The sequence below is a fragment of the Typopeltis vanoorti genome, chromosome 2, assembly GCF_054136105.1.
Source record: "Typopeltis vanoorti isolate ZY-2024b chromosome 2, IOZ_Tvanoo_1.0, whole genome shotgun sequence".
In the NCBI taxonomy this organism is placed as follows: Eukaryota; Metazoa; Arthropoda; class Arachnida; order Uropygi; family Thelyphonidae; genus Typopeltis; species Typopeltis vanoorti.
In genome coordinates this window covers 174,264,997-174,289,871 of record NC_143550.1, presented here as the reverse complement: position 1 = coordinate 174,289,871, position 24,875 = coordinate 174,264,997, and the positions used below count along the sequence as shown (strand labels likewise).

Below are 24,875 nucleotides of genomic sequence, written 5' to 3'. Positions count from 1 at the left end.
GAGAATAATATCCATTTTCTGATTATATTCTGAGGCATTAAGGACAACTGTAGCATTACCCTTATCAGCTCTTGTGATGATGATACTTTTTTCTTTCCGTAATTTTCTGAGGGCAGAGCATTGTCTAGAATATAAATTACTTTATGGAGATTAAGACTGGGAGAGGATGTTAGCTATGTCAAGTCTGATAATCAAGTCCTTCCCCATTTCTGGATCTCTTCAGAAGGACTGCAGAAATGCCATCACAATACCTTACATCCATGGCATATCAGAAAAAATATCCAGGTCTTTAAAAAAAAACTACAATCTCCATAGAGCTTTTAAGCCCCCTTAAACTTACTATCCTTATCCATTCCACAAAAGATCAACTCCCTCCTCTCTCAGTGCCTGGAGTATATAGAGTACCTTGTTCCTGTAAGCTGGCTTACTTCAGACAGACAGATCAGCAACCATCTGGCTAGAAGAACACAAGTCATACATCTGCAATCACGATTATGGTCTATCTGGCCTTGCAGACCACGTTTTGATATAAACAACAGGATCTCCTGGAAAAAAGCCACCATGCTCCACTATAGTAAATTCAAAAAAGAAAGACTGTTTTTTGAATCTGCATCTGCACTCAGGAATCAACCTAATTTAAACAAATACAGTTGCATAAAACTTCCCTCTTTACATCCTAGGCCATCTACAAATGCCCAGAGAGGGTGCACCACCTAGATAGGACTTTAGTTTCACTTATCATTGTATTGTATTTGTGTGTGTGTTGTTACAAAAAGTTTTTTGTAATCACTGAAGATGTCTCTGTGACAGACGAAATATTGGAAACATTAAAATTAGTTTTAATCTTTTCTCAGTGCTGATAATATTCCATGTAATCTAATGTACTTTGGGCAGACAGGCCATTCTGTGACAAAAAGAATTAATGAACATCAGCATTATATCGAATACATGAAACCTCCAAAGTCTGGTCTGGCACAACATAGTATTGACACTAAATACAGGATCCAGTAGGATCAAGCTTGTCTTCTCCATAGAAGCAGGTTTAAATATGAACGGCTTTTCAAAGAAAGTTGGGAAGTCCTTTTACATCGGCCAAACCTGAATCAGAATGATTCTCCCCCCCCCCCAAAAAAAAGTTTGAGAGAATCTTATTTTACGTAACCATCGAAAATAGTTTTCAATAATATTTTTTATTAATATTAATTTCTAGCACACGGCAACAGTTTTAAATTGGTAAACCACTGACTGCAATGCAGCAATATCAAAAGAGCAGAGAACCTGGGCTGGTGTTCCCCAGGGCTCAGTCCCTTACTATTCCTTTTATATGTCAATACCATTTCATCCCTACCTTATGGAAGGCACAAAAATAACTTGCTATGCAGATGATATAGCCATCTGGTACACTAGTATGCTAAAATCAAAGAATCAGAGGAGATTCTAAACAAATCCGTGAGAGGATTAGAAAAATGGACTTAAAGATGAACTTAAACTCAAAATCAACCCAGACAAAACAAAACTAAGCACCTTTAGTACAGACAGGAAAAATAGACATTCCTACAATCCCAAAGTCATGATCAACAATAAGCTAATTGAAAAAGTCACAAATCCAAAATACCTTGGTATTAGGCTTGATCAGGAATTACGTTTTGCACAACACATCTCTAACACTTTCAACAGAGCTCTAAAAAAAGTAAATATACTGAAAAGGCTTTGTAGAACAAATTGGGGTGCAAAGCCAAAAATCCTCAAAACTATTTACACTACACTAATAAGGCCAATAATGGAAAATGCAGCACCTATCTGGTCACCTTCGGCTTCATCAGTAAAGAAAAAATTAGACAAAATACAAGCAAAAGCATCCAAGATTATCATTGGTGCAGTCTCATCCACTAACAACATCAGAGCCCAACAGGAATGTGGGCTTGACCTGCTGGAGGACAGACGAAAATTTGCCACCATAAAATTCGTAAATAATATCGGAAGCTACCAAAGTGATCATACCTCCCTAAAAATGTATGAACATTGGAACCAAAAATGCAGACTTCATTTTTGGTTCCAACACAGATCATCAACTTTACAATATGATGACACTATCAGGAAAGAAATAGGTCTTGATCGGCAAAATGCCCACATAAACAAAGAACCTCTATTTTCCAGTCTACCTTCAAATACTTCCATAAATCTAAACCTTACCAAACTCTGTACAAAAAAAAAGAACCAAAACAAATGCTCAAAGAAAAAGGCCTAAATACTATCAACCTTCTTTCATCCTCCAAACAGGTTATTTGTTATACCGATGGATTGTCAGACACCAATATCATTAATGGAGGCGCTGGTGTTCTCCTTCTACTCCCGAAAGGTGAAAAACTTTCAATAAAAGTTGGATCTGGGACAATCGCTTCCAATTTTACCAGCGAACTTGATGCAATAAATAAAGCACTACAAGCCTACTTAAAACTATCATCATCTCAACAATCTGAAGGAATCATAATTTACAGTGACTCAAGATCAGCTATGGAGGTAATCAAAAATGGCAATACCAAGCTCACACAAGACATCCATAAACTCTTAAATCAACTAAAGTGTTTAGGAAAAAGTTGCATTTTACAATGGATTCCTGCTCATGTAGGCATTAATTACAATGAAGCAGCTGATAAATTAGCAAACGAGGCCAGAGAACTCAACCAAGAAACTCACATGATAACTCTTGCCGATGCACTAGCAAAAGCTAAACTAATTCCACTGAAATCAGTGGTGATACAACATCAAATTCCTGAAATCAGTGCTGACAGAAAGGCCTCCACCACGATAGCAAGACTACGAACAGGACATTATAAAGGAATGAAGATCAATACAGATGATACGAGAACATATAGAAACTGCAACAACTGCCCCAATACTGAACTGACACCCACTCACATCTTTACCTGTCCAACAATTACAGCAGCCTTGCAAGAAATAGATCCTAATCCTGAACAACAGCTCTATACAAACAAAATCATCGACATAGCCAAAGCAGTAAAAGGAAACATCTAAGACTCTTCAAAGGACAAGACGACAACAACAACAACCGACCGCAGTATGTACCTTGTATTCCCGTTTCTTTGATTTGTGTTTCTACGCACTGATGATGTACTGTTATTTTCAGTATGAAATATCTGTACTTTCATTTCATTAATGCTAATTACTTGGTTAACGTAAATTATTATTTTTATTAATTAGTAATATCACAGCAGAATATGCTTAAAATGAATTGGAAAACCTGTTTGAATTCATCCATGCTACACCAAGTGCAGATGATTGGATAAGCAATCTAGACAGACAGAGTCTATTCCCGAATGTCTTCTTTATAACTGTTTTTTATCATGTTTAAGTATTTTGTGAGGGTGCTTAAAGGTCAAAGCTGTATAATAGAGAGGAGACCTCCACATAGCCTTTAAAGGAATGAGAACTGACCAGGACTTATGACCTAATGTCCAATCCTCACCTTCTCATGGTGCACCCTGTTAGGTATCTACTGGATAATGAACGAACAAGGATCGGCTGGCAATTTGAGATTTAACCGACCAAATTGTATTCCTATTGGTTAAACCACAATATTAAATGATGGTACAACATGACAGAATTTCATGCCGGTTGGGATGTCAATGGGTTACAAAAAGGTCCCAGTTGTTTTCACCAGAGAATCAGGGTGAACAGTGAAAAGTCAGCTACTGGAACAAATCATAAAACACTCCCCAACTCAACATCACCAGTTTAAGATCGGTACTATCAACATAAGAAGCCTGAATGTCAAAGAAATGGAGCTAGCTGAGGAATTAGATAAGTACCAGATCGACATAATAGGGGTGACTGAAACAAAAAAGACAAAACCTGGTGAGATTTTCCTGAGCAATAAATACAAAATGTTATATTCAGGCAATGACAATCAAGGAAAAGAAGGTGTAGCCATAGTATTCAACACAAAATACGAGGCTAATCTTCTTGAATGGCAGGCAGTCTCAAGTAGAGTGATGTGGGCAAATATCAGAATGGGGAATTGGACAATGAGACTTATTTGTGCCTATGGTCCCAAGGTTCTACTAAGGTAGAAGTGGAGGAATTTTTTGAGGCTTTAGAAAAAGCAACTGACATAATGAAAAAGGAAAAGTTGGTCCTTGTTGGGGATCTAAATAGCAGAGTAGGATATGATTGTCAGACATACAAAAATATTTTGGGAAAATTTGGAGAAAAGAGCAAAGCTAATAATAATGGCAAATACCTGTTGGATTTCTGCTCAGGACATGGACTAGTTATTACTAACACCATGTTCAAAATGTGCACAAATTCACAAGGAGAGAAGAGGCAAGGAATAAGAAAAGTCTCATTGACTATGTTATTGTTGATAGTGATGTCTTCTCCCTAATGCAGGAGGACACCAGAGTGTACAGAGGATTTGAAATTGGAAGCGATCACTATTTAGTCTTGAGCAGGATAAAATTGAATTTCATATCGAAAAGAAGAACATGTAAAAAAGGTTTAAAGGAATAAAATCTGAGCAGCTCTCAGATGTGAACTGTAAACTAAAATGCACAAACATTATTGAAGAAAAAATGAAAGAGTTTGAGAACAGAATCCAAACCTTGGAGATTCAGTGGAAAACTCTGAAGAAAATATTGATTAATTCAGCCCAAGATACATGCGGTGAAGTTGTCTGCAAGGATAGAAAAATCAGAACTCCATGGTAGACACAGGAAAATAAAAAGGCAGTGATAGAAAAGAATAAAGCAAATCGAAAGTTCCTGGCAAATAAGTCGGCTTGTGCTCTTAGGGAATAGAGAGACAAATGTCAAAAAAAAAAAAAAAAAAAATTCTGAAATGGAGGAAAGAGTGTTGTAAAAGGAATTAGAGATGATAAAGGTGATATGAAAACTGGAAAAAAAAGATCCTTGAAGTAAGTATAGAGTAATTACTTTGAAAAGTTGCTAAATGAAACAAGCAGTGATAGCAGTGGTAAAACGCTCAACAGGCATGCAATCAGGAATACATCATCATCATCAAATTCCTGCCATGTACCCTCAAGGGGTGTACAGAATATGATAGCACTACATGAAAAATTTACATCATTACTAACTTCCTATCTACAATTTTCCTCCAGATCAGTCTGTTATTTGTCAAGACTCCAATATTATCAGATCTTATATTTCTGTCATCTAAGGCACTTTGTACCCTATCAAACCACCAATATCTTGGTCTTCCTCTGGGTCATTTTCCTGTCAACTTGGCAGAGAACACTTGTTTTGCCAATCTTTCCTCGCCCATTCTCTTTAAATAACCATACCACCTGAGATTAGCTCTGCTAATGCATTCCTGGATGCTAACAATGTCAAGTTCTTTCCTAATATCCTCATTTTTAATATGATATTACCATTGATGCCATCTGTTCACGCCTCTAATCTTTCTCAGGACTCTCATATCTGCGGCCTCTAGTCTTTGGTCAAGTGTTTTACTTCTGACCCAGCTCTCAGATCCATAAGTTAAAACTGGCTTGAACACTGTCTTGTATACAGCTAATTTAGTGTTCCGACTAATTTCTCTCTTATTCCATATGAATTTATTCAATTGACTTCCTACTATACCAGCTTTATTGATTCCGTTGTCTATTTCCATATTTAATTTACCATCTTCACTAAAAAGAATACATATCCATATCAGAGATATATATCCATACTTGAAGTACAAGCTGCCATCAAAAGCTTGAAATGAGGAAATGCAGCTGGAGTAGACGATATTCGACCAGAAATGCTAAAGTATGGAGGTAAAAAAGTCTTACAGTGGCTGCACTGCATAGTTCAGAAGGCCTGGACAGAGGGATGAATTACAGATGATTGGAGTACAGCTCTCATAGTAACCATATATAAAAAAAGGAAATAAAACTAAATGTGAGAATTACAGATGTATTTCTCTATTGAGTGTTCCTGGTAAGATATATGCAAGTATACTTGAGAAGGATTGTGGAAGAGAAGCTTGGTGAAGAACAAGCTGGATTACCAGATATACAAAGTATGGATGGTGAACCAATTACATATGAAGAAATAGAATACACTCTAAGTCAAATGAAAACAGGTAAAACACCAGGTCCTGATCAATTCCCTATCGAACTGTTAATTAAACGAAAACACAATTATTGATCTAAAGGTTATTTTTAATAACATCTATGATACAGGATACATTCCTGAAGATTTAGGGAACTCCATCTTTGTCACTATTCCCAAAATTCTAAGAAATTTTGAATGCTCAGAATATAGACTAATAAGTTTAACAAGCCATGTTACAAAAATTGCTACTGAGAATAATCCTAGAAAGAATAAAAAGCACTTTGTCAATAGAAATAGAAGACACTCGATCAGGATTTCAAAAAAGACAAAAGGTACAAGAGAAGGAATTTTCAATTTGAAAACATTATGTGAAAGAAGCCTTGCTAACCAGAAAAGCATATATCTTTGTTTTATTGATTACACCTAAGCATTTGATTCAATAGATCACAAGAAATTAATACATATCCTACAGAATAATGAGTTAAAAGGAAAAGATCTACGTATAATTACAAATATATACTGGAATCAAATATTCTCAATAAGATATAAAAATGCATATTCTGACAACTTTGAAATCAAAAAAGGCTTGAATTACCATAAATGTTCCAGAGCAGCAAAAGAAAGAAACGTTTTGTGACATGGTTGCCAACCTCCTTCTATGAAATGACACTTGAAGAAGAAGGTAAATTAAATATGGAAATAGACAACACAATCACAAAGCTGGTATGGTAGGAAGTCAATTGAATAAATTTATAAGGAATAAGAGAGAAATTAGTCAAAACACTAAATTAGCTGTATACAAGACAGTGTTCAAACCAATTTTAACTTATGGATCTTAGAAGTATTCTAACGGGTTAGAAGTATAACACTTGACCAAAGACTAGAGACCGCAGATATGAGAGTCCTGAGAAAGATTAGAGGCATGAACAGATTGCATCACTGGCAATATCATATTATAAATGAAGATATTAGGAAAGAACTTGACATTGTTAGCATCCAGGAATGTGTTAGTAGAGCTAATCTCAGGTGGTATGGTCACTTACACAGAATGGGAGAGGAAAGATTAGCAAAACAAGTGTTTTCTGCCAGGTTGGCAGGAAAAAGATCCAGAGGAAGACCAAGATGTAGGTGGATTGATACAATAAAAAGTGCCTTATAAGATAGAAATATAAGATCAGATAATGTTGTAGTCTTGACAGGTAACAGATTGATTTGGAGGAAAATTGCGGATTGAAAGTTAGTAATGATGTAAATTTTTCATCAATATGTACTTAGTATATAAAGTGCATCAATACATACCAAGTACATATTGATGGCCCCTCTTCCTTTGTCCTTCCTCTTAATTTATGAATGAAAGAACTCTCCATTGTCAACTGTGTAAGTACTACTCAACAGTTTAAATGTCTCAATCATATCACAATAATTCATGTGTTGTCTGATCATGCAGAAGTTAGCCAAGTTATAGCTTTATACAATGCAGCCACAACTATCACTGATGGTCAGTATCCTGCTCAATATTACAGCAATCCTCTGGGTCACCTTCATGACCTTTAAAATATGTTCCCTAAATTTCAAGTTCTAGGATGGAAACTCCAATAGAGTTTGCAGCTTCCTACTCAGGAAGTCCAAACTTCATGACTTTGTATTTAGTTGCATTAAACTGACAACCCAAGTCATTTGTCCATCTATTTAGCTATTCATATTCTCCCTAAAGGGCTACTATATTGGCACTTTTACTAAACCTTTCCTGGCACATCACCTAAAAACAACTGAATATCTCCCTGCAATTCACTGACATAAAGGTTAAACAATGTGAGTCCCAATACTGAGCCATGGGGGGACTTCACATGTAACCTTCTGTTTGCTCAATACTGCTTCCTCATACATGACTGATATTAGACAAAGAATTCCCAATCCGATTTACTAACCTGATATCCAAATCCATATGCTGTAACTTAATTATCATATTATTATGTGACAAATGCCTTTATAAAATCCAAAAAATGGCAGTACATGCCTTTCCCTTATCAACAGCTTTTATTTTATTGTAAAAAGAAATTAGATTACTAAAACAAGAGTGCCTCTTAACAAATCCATACTGACCCTCACAGATAATATTACCCTCATCTGCCAAATGCTGTACATGATCTTGCACTAATTTCTCCAAATCTTAACTAAAAGAAGAAATACAAAGTGGCCTATTTGACATTTCCATTCTACCACTGCTCTTTGCAATGAAACAATCTTACCCCTCCTTCCATCGATTAAACACCTTTCCCATATCCAGACTCTCGTTGAAAAGCCAAGGTAATTGTGCAGACAGTTCCTTAGCAGATTCTCTTAATTCTCTTCGATTATGGTGAAATCCCATTTTAATGATATCCAGAGAACTTAGCATTTGTAACATGCTCTCCTCTTGCACCCTCTCCATCCATCTAGTAATAGAAATCAAATCTTTTTTCAAGGATGAAATACCCCATTCCACTATGTCTTTAGCATCAGTCACTCTATTCCCCTTTTTGTCTAACAATGTCATTATTAAGTTAAGAGGATAATAAATCCCCCATTATTTTAAAGCTAGATACGAAACTCAGAGATCAAAATCTAAGAGTTTCATGCCGAAGAACTATCGACGAGTCCAAGCGTAAGTCAACACCTGAGTAGTACAACACTAGGGCAACTCGGAGCAAAGGTGGAGCAAGCTCCATCACTATCCTTAATATTTTCTCATAATGTAAAACGCAGCTCCTAGGAGATGTATTACTGTTTTACATTATGAGGAGAGGTCACTACCCAGACTGGTTTCGACCTTTATTGAGATCTCATCAGTGAGTAGGTAGACCTGGATAATACCAAGGTTTAAGTGAACCGAACTTACATATACCCTTACTATACGAATTGACAGCTAGGTGTACCCATATATTATTATTACTACGATAAAGAGTCTAGAGGCTATTTTTTTCCAGCGACGTAAATTAAGTTAAGGGGATAATAAATCCCTCATTATTTTAAAGCCGGATACGAAACTCGGAGATCGAAATCTAAGAGTTTCATGCCAAAGAACTATCGGCAAGTCCAAGCGTAAGTCAACACCTGGGTAGTACAACACTAGGGCAACTCAGAGCAAGCTCCATCACTATCAGTAAGGGCATATGTCAGTTCGGTTCACTTAAACCTTGGTATTATCCAGGCCTACCTACTCACTGATGAGATCTCAATAAAGGTCGAAACCAGTCTGGATAGTGACCTCTCCTCATAATGTAAAACAGTAATACATCTCCTAGGAGCTGTATTTTACATTATGAGAAAATATTAAGAATAGTGATGGATCTTGCTCCACCTTTGCCCTAGTGTTGTACTACCTAGGTGTTGACTTACACTTGGACTCGCCGATAGTTCTTCAGCATGAGACTCTTAGATTTCGATCTCCGAGTTTCGTATCCGGCTTTAAAATAAAGAGGGATTTATTATCCTCTTAACTTAATTTACGCCACTGGAAAAAAATAGCCTCTAGGCTCTTTATCATAATGTCATTATTCCACATCCTTTCTCTTCCTAACGGCTACATAATGGAAATATTCCTTTGGATTTTCCTTGCATCTCAGAGCTAATCTCTTCTTCTAACCTCTTCTAAAGTCTTATATTCCTTATGCCTGCAGTTCCAGTTTGATATCATTAGTCATCCACTTTGATTATTATTACAGACTACTCCATGAAGTCTTTACTCAGTGAAGGAGGCCCCAAACATCATGCTACGCACTATCCAACATTAATAAATTTGCACAGCATCTATCATACTTTGCTCAGAACTCATTCACAGTCATGGCACCCACAACAAACTCTGGCAACCTATTCCACTCATTTACTACTACTACTACTTCTTCTGCAGCTTCTCCCACTTAAGTGGGGTCACTGTTGATGATGAGTCTCCTCCACATCCTCCTGTCTTGGGCTGTCACCACATCCAAGTTCTTCATCCTCAAGTTCTCTTCTACCAGCTCCCTCCATCTCTTCTTTAGCCGCCCATGCTTCCTCCTTCCTTCCTTCCTTGCACATCCATCTGCATGACCCTTCTTCCCACATATTCATCCTCCCTCCTCATCACATGACCAAACCATCTCAACCTTGCCTCCTGTATCTTCGCTCCTAAGTTCGTAACTTTCACTGTTCCCCTCACATAGTCATTTCTCAGACGATCCTTTCTGGTCACACCGCACATCCACCTAAGCATTCTCATCTCTGCTACTTCCATCCTGCTGATGTTATTTTTTATCAGGGCCACAGTTTCTATAGCATATGTCATAGCTGGCCTCACTACTGTCTTATAGATTTTGCCTTTCAGATTGATCGGCACCCTCTTATCACATAACACTCCAGCCATCTCCCTCCAGTTCCTCCAACTTGCTTGTATCCTGCATCCCTCTTCCTTCTCAGCTCCTCCATCTTCTTTCACCGTTGAACCTAAGTATCTAAAGTCCCTCACCTTCCTGATGACATTTCCTTCCAGCTCCAGATTTGTCTCCTGGCCACCGCCCACTGTGCAACACATATACTCTGTCTCACTTCTGCTCAGTTTCATAACTCTCTCTTCCAGTACTTTTCTCTATCTTTCCAGTTTAGTTCCCACTTCTTGTCTTGAATCTGCACACAGCAAGATACCACTCTCCAAGCAAAAAAATCTAGTTCTAACACCCTTGTTAACTACCTCATGCTCAGTTTCCAAGGATAGTCCCTAGTTCTCCTGCCACCAGACCTGTTCTGAAATATTTCCTCTATATTAATGTTGCAAAAACCCTTCAGCAATTTGCAAGTCTCAATCATATTACCCCTATTCTGCCTATCAACCAATTTCTTTAACCCACAAATCTTCAACCTGTTCTTGTAAGGTTCATTCCATAGACTTACTAACATCTTGGTCACCCTCCTCTGAATCCTTGCCACCTCCTCCTCATTGCCAAGAAATCCAGGTAACCAAATCTTGATGAAGTAGCCAATATGGAGTCTTATCAAGGCATGATAAAGAGAAATAATAAACTGCTTGTCTGTGCTCAAAGTATTCTTCAGTAACCAAGTAATCCAATGAGCAGCTGTAGCAACTTTTGCTATGGGCCCTCTAAACTTCAACTCCCGATCCACCAACACCCCCGAATCTCTGGCTTTGTTAATTTACTGAAGTATAGTTTCCTCAATGTGGTATACAGCTGGTAATCTTTTCACCCAAAAATGTATAACCCTACACTTTGGCACATTAAACTGGCATTCATGCTCATTTGCCCAAATTGCCAGTCTATCCAAATCATCCTGCAAAAGTTTAACATCATCAGTAACCATTGCCCTATCCAACTTTGTGTCACTGGCAAACAACTGAACAGTTCCTCTCAGATCCTTTCTATATCATTAATGTAGAAATTAAACAGTAGTGGCCCAAGAACAGAGCCCTGTGGTGCAGCACTAGCTGCAGGCCATCTCCTGGACTCTAATCCTGAATAAACTACACTCTGTCATCTTTCCATCAACCCTATATCAATCCTCATGTGCTGTAGTTTGATTAGAATTCCATGTTGTATCCTGTCAAATGTTTTTGACAAGTCCAGAAGTCACAGTAAACCCATTACCTTTATCCAGCTCAGCTGTCAATGTATTATAAAATGTGAGCAAGTTACTGAGACATGACCTATCCTTTTACAAAACCATGTTGCCCCCATACAGTATTCCATTTCCATCTATCTAGGCAGTATTTTGCTCTTGATCAACTTCTCCAGTACCCTGACAACAATTCCTGATATGCTGAAAGATCGGTAATTTACTACATCAGTCTTGCATCAACAATTCCCTAGCCACCTTCTCGTAAAACTTGAGCTGGTATACCATCTAATCCCATTGCTGTATTCATATCAAGGTTCTGTAATATATTATACAACCTCCATTTCATTTATCTCAGTTCCGGTATAAGTCTTTGGCTCTCTCATTCCTGAAATATCACCACCTGGATGATATACTCTTGCAAAGTGTTCACTTAGTAATTCTACTATTTCAACTGATTAATTTGCCTTGCTACAATTAGCATTCATTAAAATCATTCTGCCATAAACTTTCTTTGTTTTACTTGCAACATAATGAAAACTCTTTGGGATTATCTTTGATCTGCATTGCTCATTTCCTTTCAAACTCCGCTTTTGCCTTTCTTACCACACTGGTTACCCTTCTGGTTTATCCTTTGTACTATTTATGTGCCTGCTAGTCACCTTTCTCCTTGAATTCCCTCCACAATGTTTTTCTTTTTTTTGTTGCTCTAGTTTAATGGTGATACTCAGCCATTTAACTCCCACTTAATTTATTCTCTCAATTCTAGGTATGCAATCTGCCAATGGTTTCCCTTTGGAGACCCAGACTTCCCTCAAACACTCCTTTACCACTTCCCATGCACTATCAACATCCAGCCCTAGCTAACTGCTGTTCATACCTCTCTTTAGCTACCCTCACCAACCAAGTCACCCACCATGCCTGGTCTTTCTAGTCCTCATGGAATTGGTTATTTCCACTTCTCTTATACTGCCTCCATAATGCCCTTTTTCTCTGTATTGCATGCTTAATCTCTTTATTCATCCATTTCACACCTACCTTATTTAACCTTCTCACCCTTGGAATACATTTAGACATTGCATCTACTAGATAGTTTTTGAAAATCTCCCAAGCTACACTGATCTCTTTTCCAGCTAACTCCTCATTCCATGCTACACCTGCAAGCTGTCTTCTTTACTTCCAGTTGCTACTCATCATTCCAGTCTATATTGCCATAATTAAAATCGCCCATAATGATCACTCTTTTCTTATTTGCTTAGATAATTTGATTATACATTTCATAGTCACTACCATTCACATTTCCTGATCTATAACAACATCCAACCAAGTATTTCATTCCATTCAACTCTATCTCATACCATACTGCCTCAAAACCACTGGCACTATTTCCTTCTTGCATCTCTACTTTGTATGGACATAACACTTTCCTCTATCATCAATAGCACTCTCCCCCTCCCTTTTTACCCCTTTTATCCTCACAAAAGACATCATATCCTTCCATCTCTATTCCTGTCAGGATATCATCCTCATCTAAGCATGTCTTAGTTATTCCAACAATTTTTGGGTGAACTGACTCAATTAGTGCAACCATTTCATCTGCCTTGTTTCTTACACTTCTAGCATTTGTACACCCTTCCAAAAATAAACCGAACTTTTTGAAAATAGAAGAAATTAGTGGCGTCACCTGTTGTATCTTGTTATCGAAAGTGGCAACCTTCGTTAGTGTTGTGTCAAATGTTTATGACATTTGTTTCATTAGAAGCCGAGTTATAGTTCCAAGAGTGACAGTGTGTTTTGACAAACGGTCAGAAAACGAGTTTCAAACAGATAGCTGCGATTGACTTTTTTTTGTTAAACTTGGTAAAAGTTTTACCGAAACGCATCAAATGTTTCAAAAAGCATATGGTGATGAATGCTTATCCAGTACTCAAGTTTACAAGTGGTTTAAGCAATTTCAAAGTGGTCGTGAGACGCTTGAGGACGACAAAAAGCCGGGCCATCCAAAAACTGGACTGAGTGAAGTTAACATCCAAAAAGTGCGTGATTTCATCAAAGAAAACCTGAAATCATTCGTGAGATTGATTGAAGATGAATTGGGGGATTTCAAAATCAACTGTGCACAACATTTTGACCGAGAGTTTGTGCCTTAGTAAATTAAGTTCGCGATTTGTTCCCAACAAGTTGATCAATGACCAAAAAAAAAAATGTATCGAATTGAACACTGCAAGGACATAATTAAACCGCTCGTAAGGACTCAAACTTCCTTGAAATGATCATTACTGGTGACGAAACATGGTGTTTTGAGTACAAGCCCGAAACAGAGTGCTGAGTAGAGACCACCAGAAGAGAGGGGCATCCGAAAAAAAGTCGCTTGAAGAAGTCAAAAGATGCCGATTCATTTCTATGATTCCAAGGGCATTATCCACAAAGAATTCGTTCCGCATGGCCAAACGGTCAATGTGTTTTATCTCGAAGTTTTGAAGTGATTGATAGTGAGAATTCGTCACATACAGCATGAATATCGTGATGCAGGCAGCTTGTCACTTTTGCACGATAATGCACCATCTCATCGTTCGAACATTGTGAGACAGTTTTTGAACAAAAACTAAGTTTCTGTGTTGGATCACTCACCGTATTCACCTGATTTAGCACCCTGTGACTTCTTTCGTTTCCCCAGACTTTGTTTGCCGATGTAAGGAAAGTGATACAACACCACTGAAAATGTTCACACAGCAGTAACCACGACCCTCAACATTATCCCAAAAACCAATATAAAAAACTCATTTAACGAATTAATTAACCGTGACAAACGCTATATTGAAGATGAGGGAGAGTATACTGATTGAAATAAATGATTTGAATAATTATAATTGGCCTGTGTTTTATTTTCTATCAAAAGTTCGGTTTCTTTTTGGACAGAGGGTGTATATATATATATATATATATATATATATATATATAAAAACACAACGGCTCATTCCTGGATCTACAGCTGTTCCACTGATAACTCATTCGATGTGATCTCTCCATGCTCGACAGGGACCATTTCTCTCTTTCTGTTTATTCATTTTAGAACCCTCTTCAATTCCAACTGTTTCCTCTTGATCCCAGGTCATCCCATTCCTTTCCTGTCTACACATGCTCTTGAAGCATCCACCTTTCTCATGCTGTGTCCCTGTCCCTCCCCATTTCCCTGTTCATCTTGCACATCCATTCTCTCATTTTCCATACTCATGCCACTTACTTCCTCATTCATAACCACCTCTTCAATCTCTCCTGTCGTACTCTCCTGCTCTTCCACATCACTTCCCACTTGATTTGATTCATTCTCTATACTCACTTCTCTACCTTCCAGCAAGTCTCTCACACCATAACCACTTAAATGCAGTCGATCGCTCCCATACAGTTTACTTTGTCCTTCAAACTCCTTCCACACATTAACAAATTGTACTCCCTTCTCCTCACACATTTCAGCCAACATACCATTCATAATCCTTGCTTTCCACCTCATCTCACCACAGTCATACCTAGGCAACACACTTACTACCCTTCCTGTCACACTATTCTCTTTAATCCATCTAAGTAGCCTCCTGATATCCATTCTGACGTGCTCTTTTTCCTCTGTCAAGTCATTCGTACCTATTAAAACCATCAACTCCTTCGCTCGCTCCCTCCTTATATCCAATGCCTCAATCACTCTGCTCATTTTATCGCCTGGAAAACATACCTGGTGCATCCTCTCATCCAGCACACATTTAATAATGGAGTCACCATACAATGCCACTCGCTCGTCTTTCGTATCTACTTGATTTGTTTTAATCATTTTCACCTGAATTTTCTTAATTTCAATCCACATAGATTTCATCTTTTGCCTCATCCAACCCAATTCAACTTTTGAATCTCGTGTCACATTCTCTCTATTATTCAATCTTTCTAAATCGAACTCCTGGCTCCCGCTTCACACTTTCACTCAACCTTTTCAGTTTCTGTACTTTCAGTCCATGTGTCCAACTTTCGCTTTCATTCATTCTTTCCATTTTTCACATTTTTGATCCTTTCGTCAGCTATTTCTGGTTTCTTTCATTCTCTCAATTATGTTTTCTTCCACCACATTCGCCTGGCTTTTGTTCTTTTTACCATCCATTACGGTTTCAAATCATTGGTTTTCTTTTTCAATGCTTTTTAACAATTTTTCGCCTTTCTTTCACACCATGCTTCTCTTTCGAATGGGCACTCATTCTTCCTGTGACATTCTCACTACTAACACTTTCTGTCATCAAATTCATATTGGCACTCATCAAATCCTCGTTTAGCTTACACTTCGCACATAGTCTCCTTCCTTCAGCCCTAAATGTCCACAAATCATCTATATAATCAAAAGAATACATGTAGCACACTTCACACTTCACGAAACGACTGAAGTCTAAGTTAAAGTCATGCACCGACAAGTCGTGCCCATCTTTCCTCTGCCGGTTACTACTCTTAAGGGCCAAAAACAACGAATTTGTAATTAAGTTTAAGCAAAATATCCCACACACAAATAATACTAGTAGCGCACAAGTTTTATAGCAGCTCTTACTCAAACAATCACTCTTATACAATATTTCAAGAATAACTTATCTGAATCTCGAGCTATCTTGTAAAATAAAGTTATGCCAGAAATTTGATAGTCTAACATCTCAGGCAATAGAAATCTTCAAGATTAGTCCAAACACTACGGTTACCCATAGGAATTACATTTTAACAAACTCATTCAACTAGTACTGATCAGTAATTCTTAAGAAAATATCTAAAAAAAATACTTGAAATTATACAACAGATAGTTCTGGATCCAATTTACATGTTACTTCTACTGTAAACTGATGATTTCAAAATATCTTACCACCACCAACAATAACAAATACCCTCTTGTCATCTAGTATTCTATCACAAGCATCTTTTATTCTTTTGTTGTTTTTTAACTCAGTTTTTGATGCCCTTACTTTCACTTCTCCATTCTCAATAGAGACCTAAAAGAGATAAGAATCACTGTTAATTTAATTAAAATAAACACAAAAATGTATACATGGAAAAAAATAAAAATAGAGGGAAATAGTAAACAAAACCTATTTACTCCAACAGAGCTTAGATCATATCTTTTATAAAAAGCAAAGAAAAAGTTCAAAAATTGACATGACAAAACTGTACATATAGAGAAATTTTACATAAGTATAAAATAGCAACGATGTCTACTATATATATATATATATATATATATATATATATATACATACATACTTAATTTATATAAATAAAATGATTATGATACACACACACACACACACACACACACACACACACACACACACACACACACACACACACACACACAGTGGAACCTTCTTCCTTCTGGTTTTTTTTTCTCTTTCTCTTTTCTGTCTCTTGGCACCACTCGACTCTGTTTGAGACACACTGGGCCTCTATCTCACTAAAAACCCATCCAATGACATTTGTTTTTGCCTGCATTTTAAAATGTTTCTGAAGTGAGACATGACACTGTCATTGAAATGGTTTATGATGTGGTTTGCTACAGCTTTGTGAGGGTGATATCTTGCCACACCTCACCCCATTTCACACGCATTTCTTTGATCAAAGAACTAGGAACATCCTCAATCCCTTCCTCTATGTCTGAAAACATTTCTGCCACCTCCATCTTTTGCTGCTCCTTCTGAAGGTGTTTCAGTTCTTCCATGGTGAGCTCATTCCTGTGATCCCCACATCAGCATTGTCAACTTCGAAGCCCATGACACAATACATCGATCTTTTGCCCAGAGAGACAATATCATCGACAAGAGCAATATGCTCGGCCTCAATGCCTCCGTCTGCTACACAGTCTGACCACAATTTCCTCCAGGCTGAGTTCTTCATCCTGGAAGTCACTTGTACCCAGGCTTTGTCAAGGATACTTAAGCAATGGAGGATTCTGAAGTGATTTTTCCAGAATTCTTTGAGTGTTAATTCTGTGTCAGAGGTCACTTCAAAACATCTTTGAAACAGTGCTTTGGTAGAGTTTCTTAAAGTTCGAAATGAACTGCTGGTTCATGGGTTGAATTAGAGAAGTTATGTTAGGGGGCAGGAATGTCACTGTGATAAAATCAGACTCGTCCACTAACTCGTCCTCCAAGCCCGGAGGGTGAACAGGAACATTGTCCATCACAGGAAGGCATCTAATTGGCAAATTTTTTTCTTGAAGGTATTTTCTCACACTTGGGGCAAAGACTTCATGGATCCACTCAATAAACAATTGCCTGGCTACCCAAGCCCTACTATTAGCTTTCCACATAACAGGCAATTTACTTTTCATCACGTTATTTTTCTTAAACACCCTCGGATTCTCAGAGTGGTACACTTTGAGAATCCGAGTGTACCACGCAATGGCTTGACCTTGAAGTCCCCACTTGCATTTCCACATAGCAAAAGCCTCAGTCTATCCTTCATTGGCTTGTGTCCTGGCAATGCTTTTTCCTCCTGAGTGATATAGGTCCTCTTTGGCAATTTTTTCCAAAATAGGCGGGTTTCGCCACAGTTTAACACTTGATGAGTAAGAAAACCCTCAGCCTTTACATAGTCACTAAATTTTTGCACATATTTCTCAGCAGCTTCTCGGTTCGAACTCGTAGCCTCCCCATGCCTAACCACACTATGTATGGCGCTTCTCCTCTTAAATTTCTCGAACCACGCTCTACTAGCTTTGAACACATCAGTATCAGCACTCGTACCAGGGAATTTCTTTAACAGGTCATAATGTAATCGCCTTGCATTTTCACAAATTATAGCCTCAGAAACACCATCACCAGCTAACTGTTTCTTGTTTATTCAAATCAGCAACAATTTTTCCACTTTTTCAATCGTATGCGATCTTTGTTCAGTAAGAACTTTCACTCCTCTTGCAACATCAGCTCTCTTGATCGCCTCTTTATTTTTGAGTAATGTATATATCGTTGATTTCGCCATACGGAACTGCATAGAAAGATTCGAGACACGAACACCATTTTCATGTTTGGATACGATTTCTTTTTTCATCTCTATCGTGGTTCTAACAACTTTTCTTTTCACTTTGCTGCTATCATCACTATTCTTCTGCAGCCCTATGGTGGCTTAATAATAATTTATGAAAAAAAAAAAAAACACAAAGAAAATCAAGAAAACTCACTGCAAATTCGAGCAGGTGTCTGCACTGAACGAAGGCTGCCATGTAACTGATGCTTTCTCGCCTTACAGCTCAGCACGTGGTTACCGTTTGCCTGTTCGGGAGCCAAACTGTTCGAGAACAGAGGCTTTCGACAACCGAGGTTCCACTGTGTATGTATGTGTGTACATATATACATACACACACACAAACATCATAATCATAATTTCCTCATACGCAACCTTAAGGGGTGGCAGATATGATGTTACAACAAAATTAATTTTACATCATTACTAGTTTCCTATCAAGAACTTTTCTTACAAATGAATCTGTAATTTTTAGGTCTGCAATCCTCAGATATATTTTGAGACTTAACTCCATTCCAATTATAGACTGGTCTTCAGCTTAGGTCCCTCCCTCTCTTCTTACATTGTTCTTATCCAATAGGTTTTACATTGAGAACAGAGGTGACATTTTCATCATTATTATTATTATTCCATCCTCCATGGAATCAGTGGACTCATCGCAGGAAGTTCATTCAACTGACAATGTATTTATCATACTGAATTTTATAATCTTTAACACTGCATGCAGCAAATAAAAGTTGAGCAGCTCTCAGATGTGAACGGTAGACTAAAATACACCAACATTATTCAAAAAACAATTAAAGAGAACAGGAACCATACCTTGGAGATTCAGTGCCAAATCCTTAAAGAAAACATTGATTGATCCAGCCAGACGCATGTGATGAGGTTTTCTGCAAGATAGAAAAAATCAGAACTCATAGTGTAAAAAGGAAGCTAAAGAGGCAGTGAAGGACAAAAAGAAAGCATATCAAAAGATCCTGGCAAATAAGTCAGCTTGTGCTCTTAAAGAATACAGAGACAAATGTAAAAAAAGCTAAACAGTGTGTAAAACTAGCTAAACAAAAGTCACGGGAAGTAAGGTGGCAAAATATTCTGGAGGCAGTTAAAAAAACACTCAGAAATGGGGGGAAGAGTGTGGTAAAAGGAATTAGAGATGACAAAGGTGACAAGAAAACTCAAGAAAAAGATATCCTTGATGTATGCAGTAATTACTTCGAAAAATTGCTAAATGAAACAAGCAGTGACAGCACAATGGTAAAAAAAAATAACACTGGACAGGCATGCAATCAGGAATACATATCCATATTTGAAGTAGAAAAAGCCATCAACGCCTTTTTTTAAAAAAAATTTGAAATATGGAAAGGCAGAAGGGGTAGTGATATTTGAGCAGTAATGCTCAAGTATGGAGGTATAAAAGTCTTGTAGTGGCTGCACTGCATAGTTTAGAAGGCCTGGAGACTGAGGGACGAATTCTAGATAATTGGATTACAGCTCTCATAGTACCCATATATAAAAAAGGGAAAATAAAACTGCATGTGGGAATTACAGAGGTATTTCCCCACTGAGTGTTCCTGGTAAAATTTATGCAAGTATACTTGAGAAATGGTTGAGAAGGATTGTGGAAGGGAAGTTTGGTGAAGAACTGGATTCAGGCCAAACAGAGGATCAGATTTTCACTTTACAACAAATAGTTAAGAAATCGTGGGAATATAACAAAAGATCTATATTTAAGTTTTATACACCTGCAAAAGGCATGTGACAAGGTGCCAAAAGAAGAGCTATTCAAAACACTACAGTTATTTGGTGTTGATGGGGCATTATATCCAGCAATGCTTAGTCTTTATTTGAGTAATAAGTCAGCAATTAGAATTGAATGAAACACAGGAAGATGGTTTGATTTTAAATCTGGTATCAGATAAGGATGGATGTATATTATCCCCTCTGTTATTCATTATCTATATGGATCATATTATGAAGGAAAGTGGTATTAAACCTGATATCAAAATTGGAGATATTAATCTCAGCTCTTCACTTTATGCAGATGATGTTATACTTTTAAATACATCTAGTACAGGTCTGCAAGATTCCCTGACTAAATTGAATAAGTGTTGTAATGAATTTGCTATCAAAATCAGCAAGACAAGGTCAATGAAAATAGGGAGAAACATTGAAAATATCAACTGCTTCGTGATCGGAGAACCTATAGAACAAGTAAAACATTTCAGCTACTTAGGCACAATTTTTAGTGAAGATGGTATATTAAATATAGAAATAGACAACATAATCAACAAAGATTGGTATGATAGGAAGTGAATAAATTGATATGGAATAAGAGAGAAATTAGTCAAAACATTAGCTTAGCTATATACAAGACAGTGTTCAAACCAATTTTAACTGATCTGAGAACAAGGTTAGAAATAAAACACTTGACCAAAGATTAGAGACCACAGATATGAGAGTCCTGAAGAAGATTAGGGTCATGAACAGATGGCATCAATGACAATATCATATTAAAAGCGAGGATATTAGAAAAGAACTTGACATTGTTAAGGAATGTGTTAGCAGAACTAATCTCAGGTGGTATGGTCACTTAAACAGAAGGACAGGAAAGATTAGCAAAACAAGTGTTTTCTGCCAAGTTGGCAGGAAAAAGACCCAGAGGAAGACCAAGATATAGGCAGATTGATGCAGAAAAAAAGTGCCTTAGAAGATAGAAATATAAGGTCTGATAATGTTGGAGTCTTGACAGGTAACAGATTGATTTGGAGAAACATTGTTGATAAGAAGTTAGTAATGATCTAAGTTCTTCATGTAGTACTATCATAATATCCTGTACATCCCTTGAGGGTACAGGTCAGGAATTTGATGATTATGATAAACACAGCCTGCATATACAACATTCCAATAAGATGTTCCATTCATCCACAATTCTCCATTTAAAAAAAATCTAATCCTCACACCATTCTTCATTTTTATACAAAATCCAGGAATGGCTTCTGGCTTTTCCCATCTTGCCTACTAGTCTTTTTATAATCCTCTCTGTAATAATCTGCTAAAATCCCCTCACCAACTAACCATCTCTATCATATCACACCTTTTCCTCCTATCTGTGAAGCCCTGTGATCCATGTTCCTTTAATCTTTCTCCACAGCCCCAATATAATTAGTCTTAGTTACTCCTCTAGATGAACGGCAATGTTTCTGCCTATTTTATAGTCTGTCTTTCGTTGCTGATTGAATAACTGTTGCAGCAAATCAGATACCAAATTTGCTATAGGTTATTCAATTAGTTGGAGTCCTGAAGACCTTATTTATTTAGTATAATATTATCATCATATGCATAAAGTAACAATCTGAGTTTATTCCAATTTTGATATCAGATTTAATGCTACTCCCTTTCATAATGGGTTCTACACAGATGATGAATAACAGCAGAGCTAATGTGCATAGTTCTCATGTAATTTCTACCTGCTTACTCACACCTCAAGTATAGACTATGTATTGTACTTTTTAGAGGCTTAATAGAGTAAAAAAAACCGCACTGGGAAAGGATTGAAATCAATGTTTAATTCATTTAATATTTCATACTGGTTGCAAAGACAGCTTTAATGGGGGAGGGGGGGGGGATGTATCACACAAAATTGTAACCACAAAGCTAAGCGAAACTCAGTAGACAAACGTTTAGAATCCCAATTAGGTAAGGCACTGTGATCATCAGCTCCCATTTTACAACCAAGGTCTCCAAGAAATAATTTTTCTCATATTTTGGGAAAAATTCTCTGAGACTTTTGGTCCATATCGATTTAGTGGTTTTTAAGGAACAGTTGCAGATTCTAAGTCTTTCATTTCCACCCTTGCTGAAATGGAATATGGCTTTTTCAAAGCATACTAGACCCATTTTAAAATTTCCACTGAAAGTTTAATGTCGATAATTAATGTCACCTAACTGTTTACCATTATTCCTTGAATGTTTCTCCTCCTGATATCACAGATCTCTCTTCATCTGCCATCAAAGTGTATAGCAATTTGTCCTCCCCATCACTACTTGCCAATTTTTTGACAGAAAATTTTGAAATGCACATGCAATTCAGTCCCTCTTAAGTCTTCTATCTGGTTAAAATATGCAAGTGTTTTTCATTTGACCTTGTAGCCCAGACACATTGCTCTATCCTCTTTCACCTTGATAGTTAACATCTAAGAATCAATTTAACTATGAAAAAGAAAACTAATAATAGACTAGCTTTTCTAGACACCATATGTGCAATGTAATAACAAAGAAAATAACTTTTCTTTCACAGCATATAGAAAACTCACTTGCACAGACAGATGTAATCAAACTTTCCCAACATCCACCCCAACCCTTCTCAACAGTATGGTATAAAAACAAATCAATAGAGCCAATCTTTACTCCAATAAGACCACATTGTTTGCTAATTCTGTTGTCTACTTACATATTTAATTTGCCATCTTCACTAAAAATTGTGCCTAAGTAGCTGAAATGTGTTATTTGTTCTATAATTTCTAAATTCAGGCAACTGATATTTTCAATGTTTCTGCCTGATTTCACTGGCTGTCTTTTTATTGATGATTTTCATTCCAAATCTATTATTCAATTTAGTTAGCAAATCCTGTAGAGTTGCACTGGATGTGTTTATGAGTACAATATCATCTGCATAGAGCAAAGAGCCAAGTCTGGTATCTCCAATTTTCACATCAGGTTTAATACCACTTTCTTTCATAATTTGATCCATTTAGATTATGAATAGCAGAGGGGATAATGTACATCCATGTCTGACATCTGATTTAGCATTAAACCATCTTACTGTACCTCCTTCGATTCTAATTACTAACTTACAACTCAAATATAGACCAAGTATTGCTTAATATAATGTCCCACTGACACCATATAAGTATAGCATTTATTATTATTATTGTTGTTGCATCCTGACTCATCGTGAGAGGTTCATTCAACTGACAAAATATTTATCATACTGAATCTTTAAAATCCTTAGCAGTTCTTGCATTAACAACACATTCCGATAATGCATTCCATTCACTGACAATTCTCCAAGTAAAAAATCTACTCCTCACACCCATCTTCACCACTTACATAACTTTCAGGAATGACTGCTGGTTTATCCCCTTTTGCCTTCTCTTTTTACAATCTCATCTGGATTAATCCAATAAAATCTTCTCACTAACTTAAATGCCTCTATCATATTACCTCTTTTACCCCCTATCCACCAAACTCTGCAATCCACATTTTTTCAACCTCTCTCCATAGCCAGCAGTATAAAGTACTGATATATTGTTTTAGTTACTTGCCTCTGAACCCTCTCCAACGTCTCCACATCACACTGAAACCAGTTGACCAGATTTGAGCACAATAGTCCAAGTGTGGTCTGACTAGTGCTTTATACAGTGGCACACCCACTTCCTTATCTCTACATGTTTTTAAGTACCTCTTATCATAGCAGCACTACAATAATCAGCATTTGCAACCCTAGCGATATGCCCTCTAAATATCAGTCTAGTGTCAACCATCACTCCAAAAATCTCTCATCTCATTCACTTCCTGTAGTATGGCACCATCAATATAGTACACAGCCTTATATTTCTGCACTCCAAAATGCAAAAACCTTGCACTTATTGATATTAAAACTGCAACCCGACTCTTTTGTCCAAGCAAAAAGTCTATTCAATTCTTTTTGAAGGGATTCAGCATCAGCAGTGCTACTTATAATTCTTCTCAACTTTGAATCATCAGCAAATAACTGAAGATCCCAAGTCAGTCCACATGATATATTGTTTACAAACAAGTTAAACAGCAGGAGCCCAAGAACAGAACCCTGGGGCACGCCACTGGTTATCCTCCTTTTTTTGAGACACTGCTCCATCATACACAACTTGCTGATATTGTTCAGAGAACCAATTTCTGATCCATCTAACCAATATATTCTAGTGTATAGTCAGTATATTCTATAGTCTATTCTCATCCTCAGCAGCTTGTACACCAACTTATGTGGTAATCTATCCAATGCTTTTGCAAAGTCCAAGAATATCACCGTATATGATTCTTATACAGTGATATTACCCTTATGTAACACACTTGTTCCCTTGTCATAAAATGTAAGTGAATTCCTTAAATAGGACCTAACTTTCATAAACTCATACTGACCAT

The 24,875-nt window shown here is 37.1% G+C and overlaps 1 protein-coding gene across 1 annotated transcript in view; it reads right to left on the bottom strand.

Moving 5' to 3' along the window:
* LOC150109677 (apoptosis-inducing factor 3-like) overlaps positions 1–24,875 on the bottom strand; it is a 197,884-nt gene that overhangs the window by 75,970 nt on the left and 97,039 nt on the right. The window contains exon 6 of the mRNA XM_090402950.1: positions 16,543–16,669. Within this exon, the coding sequence (XP_090259076.1) occupies positions 16,543–16,669 (127 nt within the window). The remainder of the gene's footprint in view (positions 1–16,542; positions 16,670–24,875) is intronic.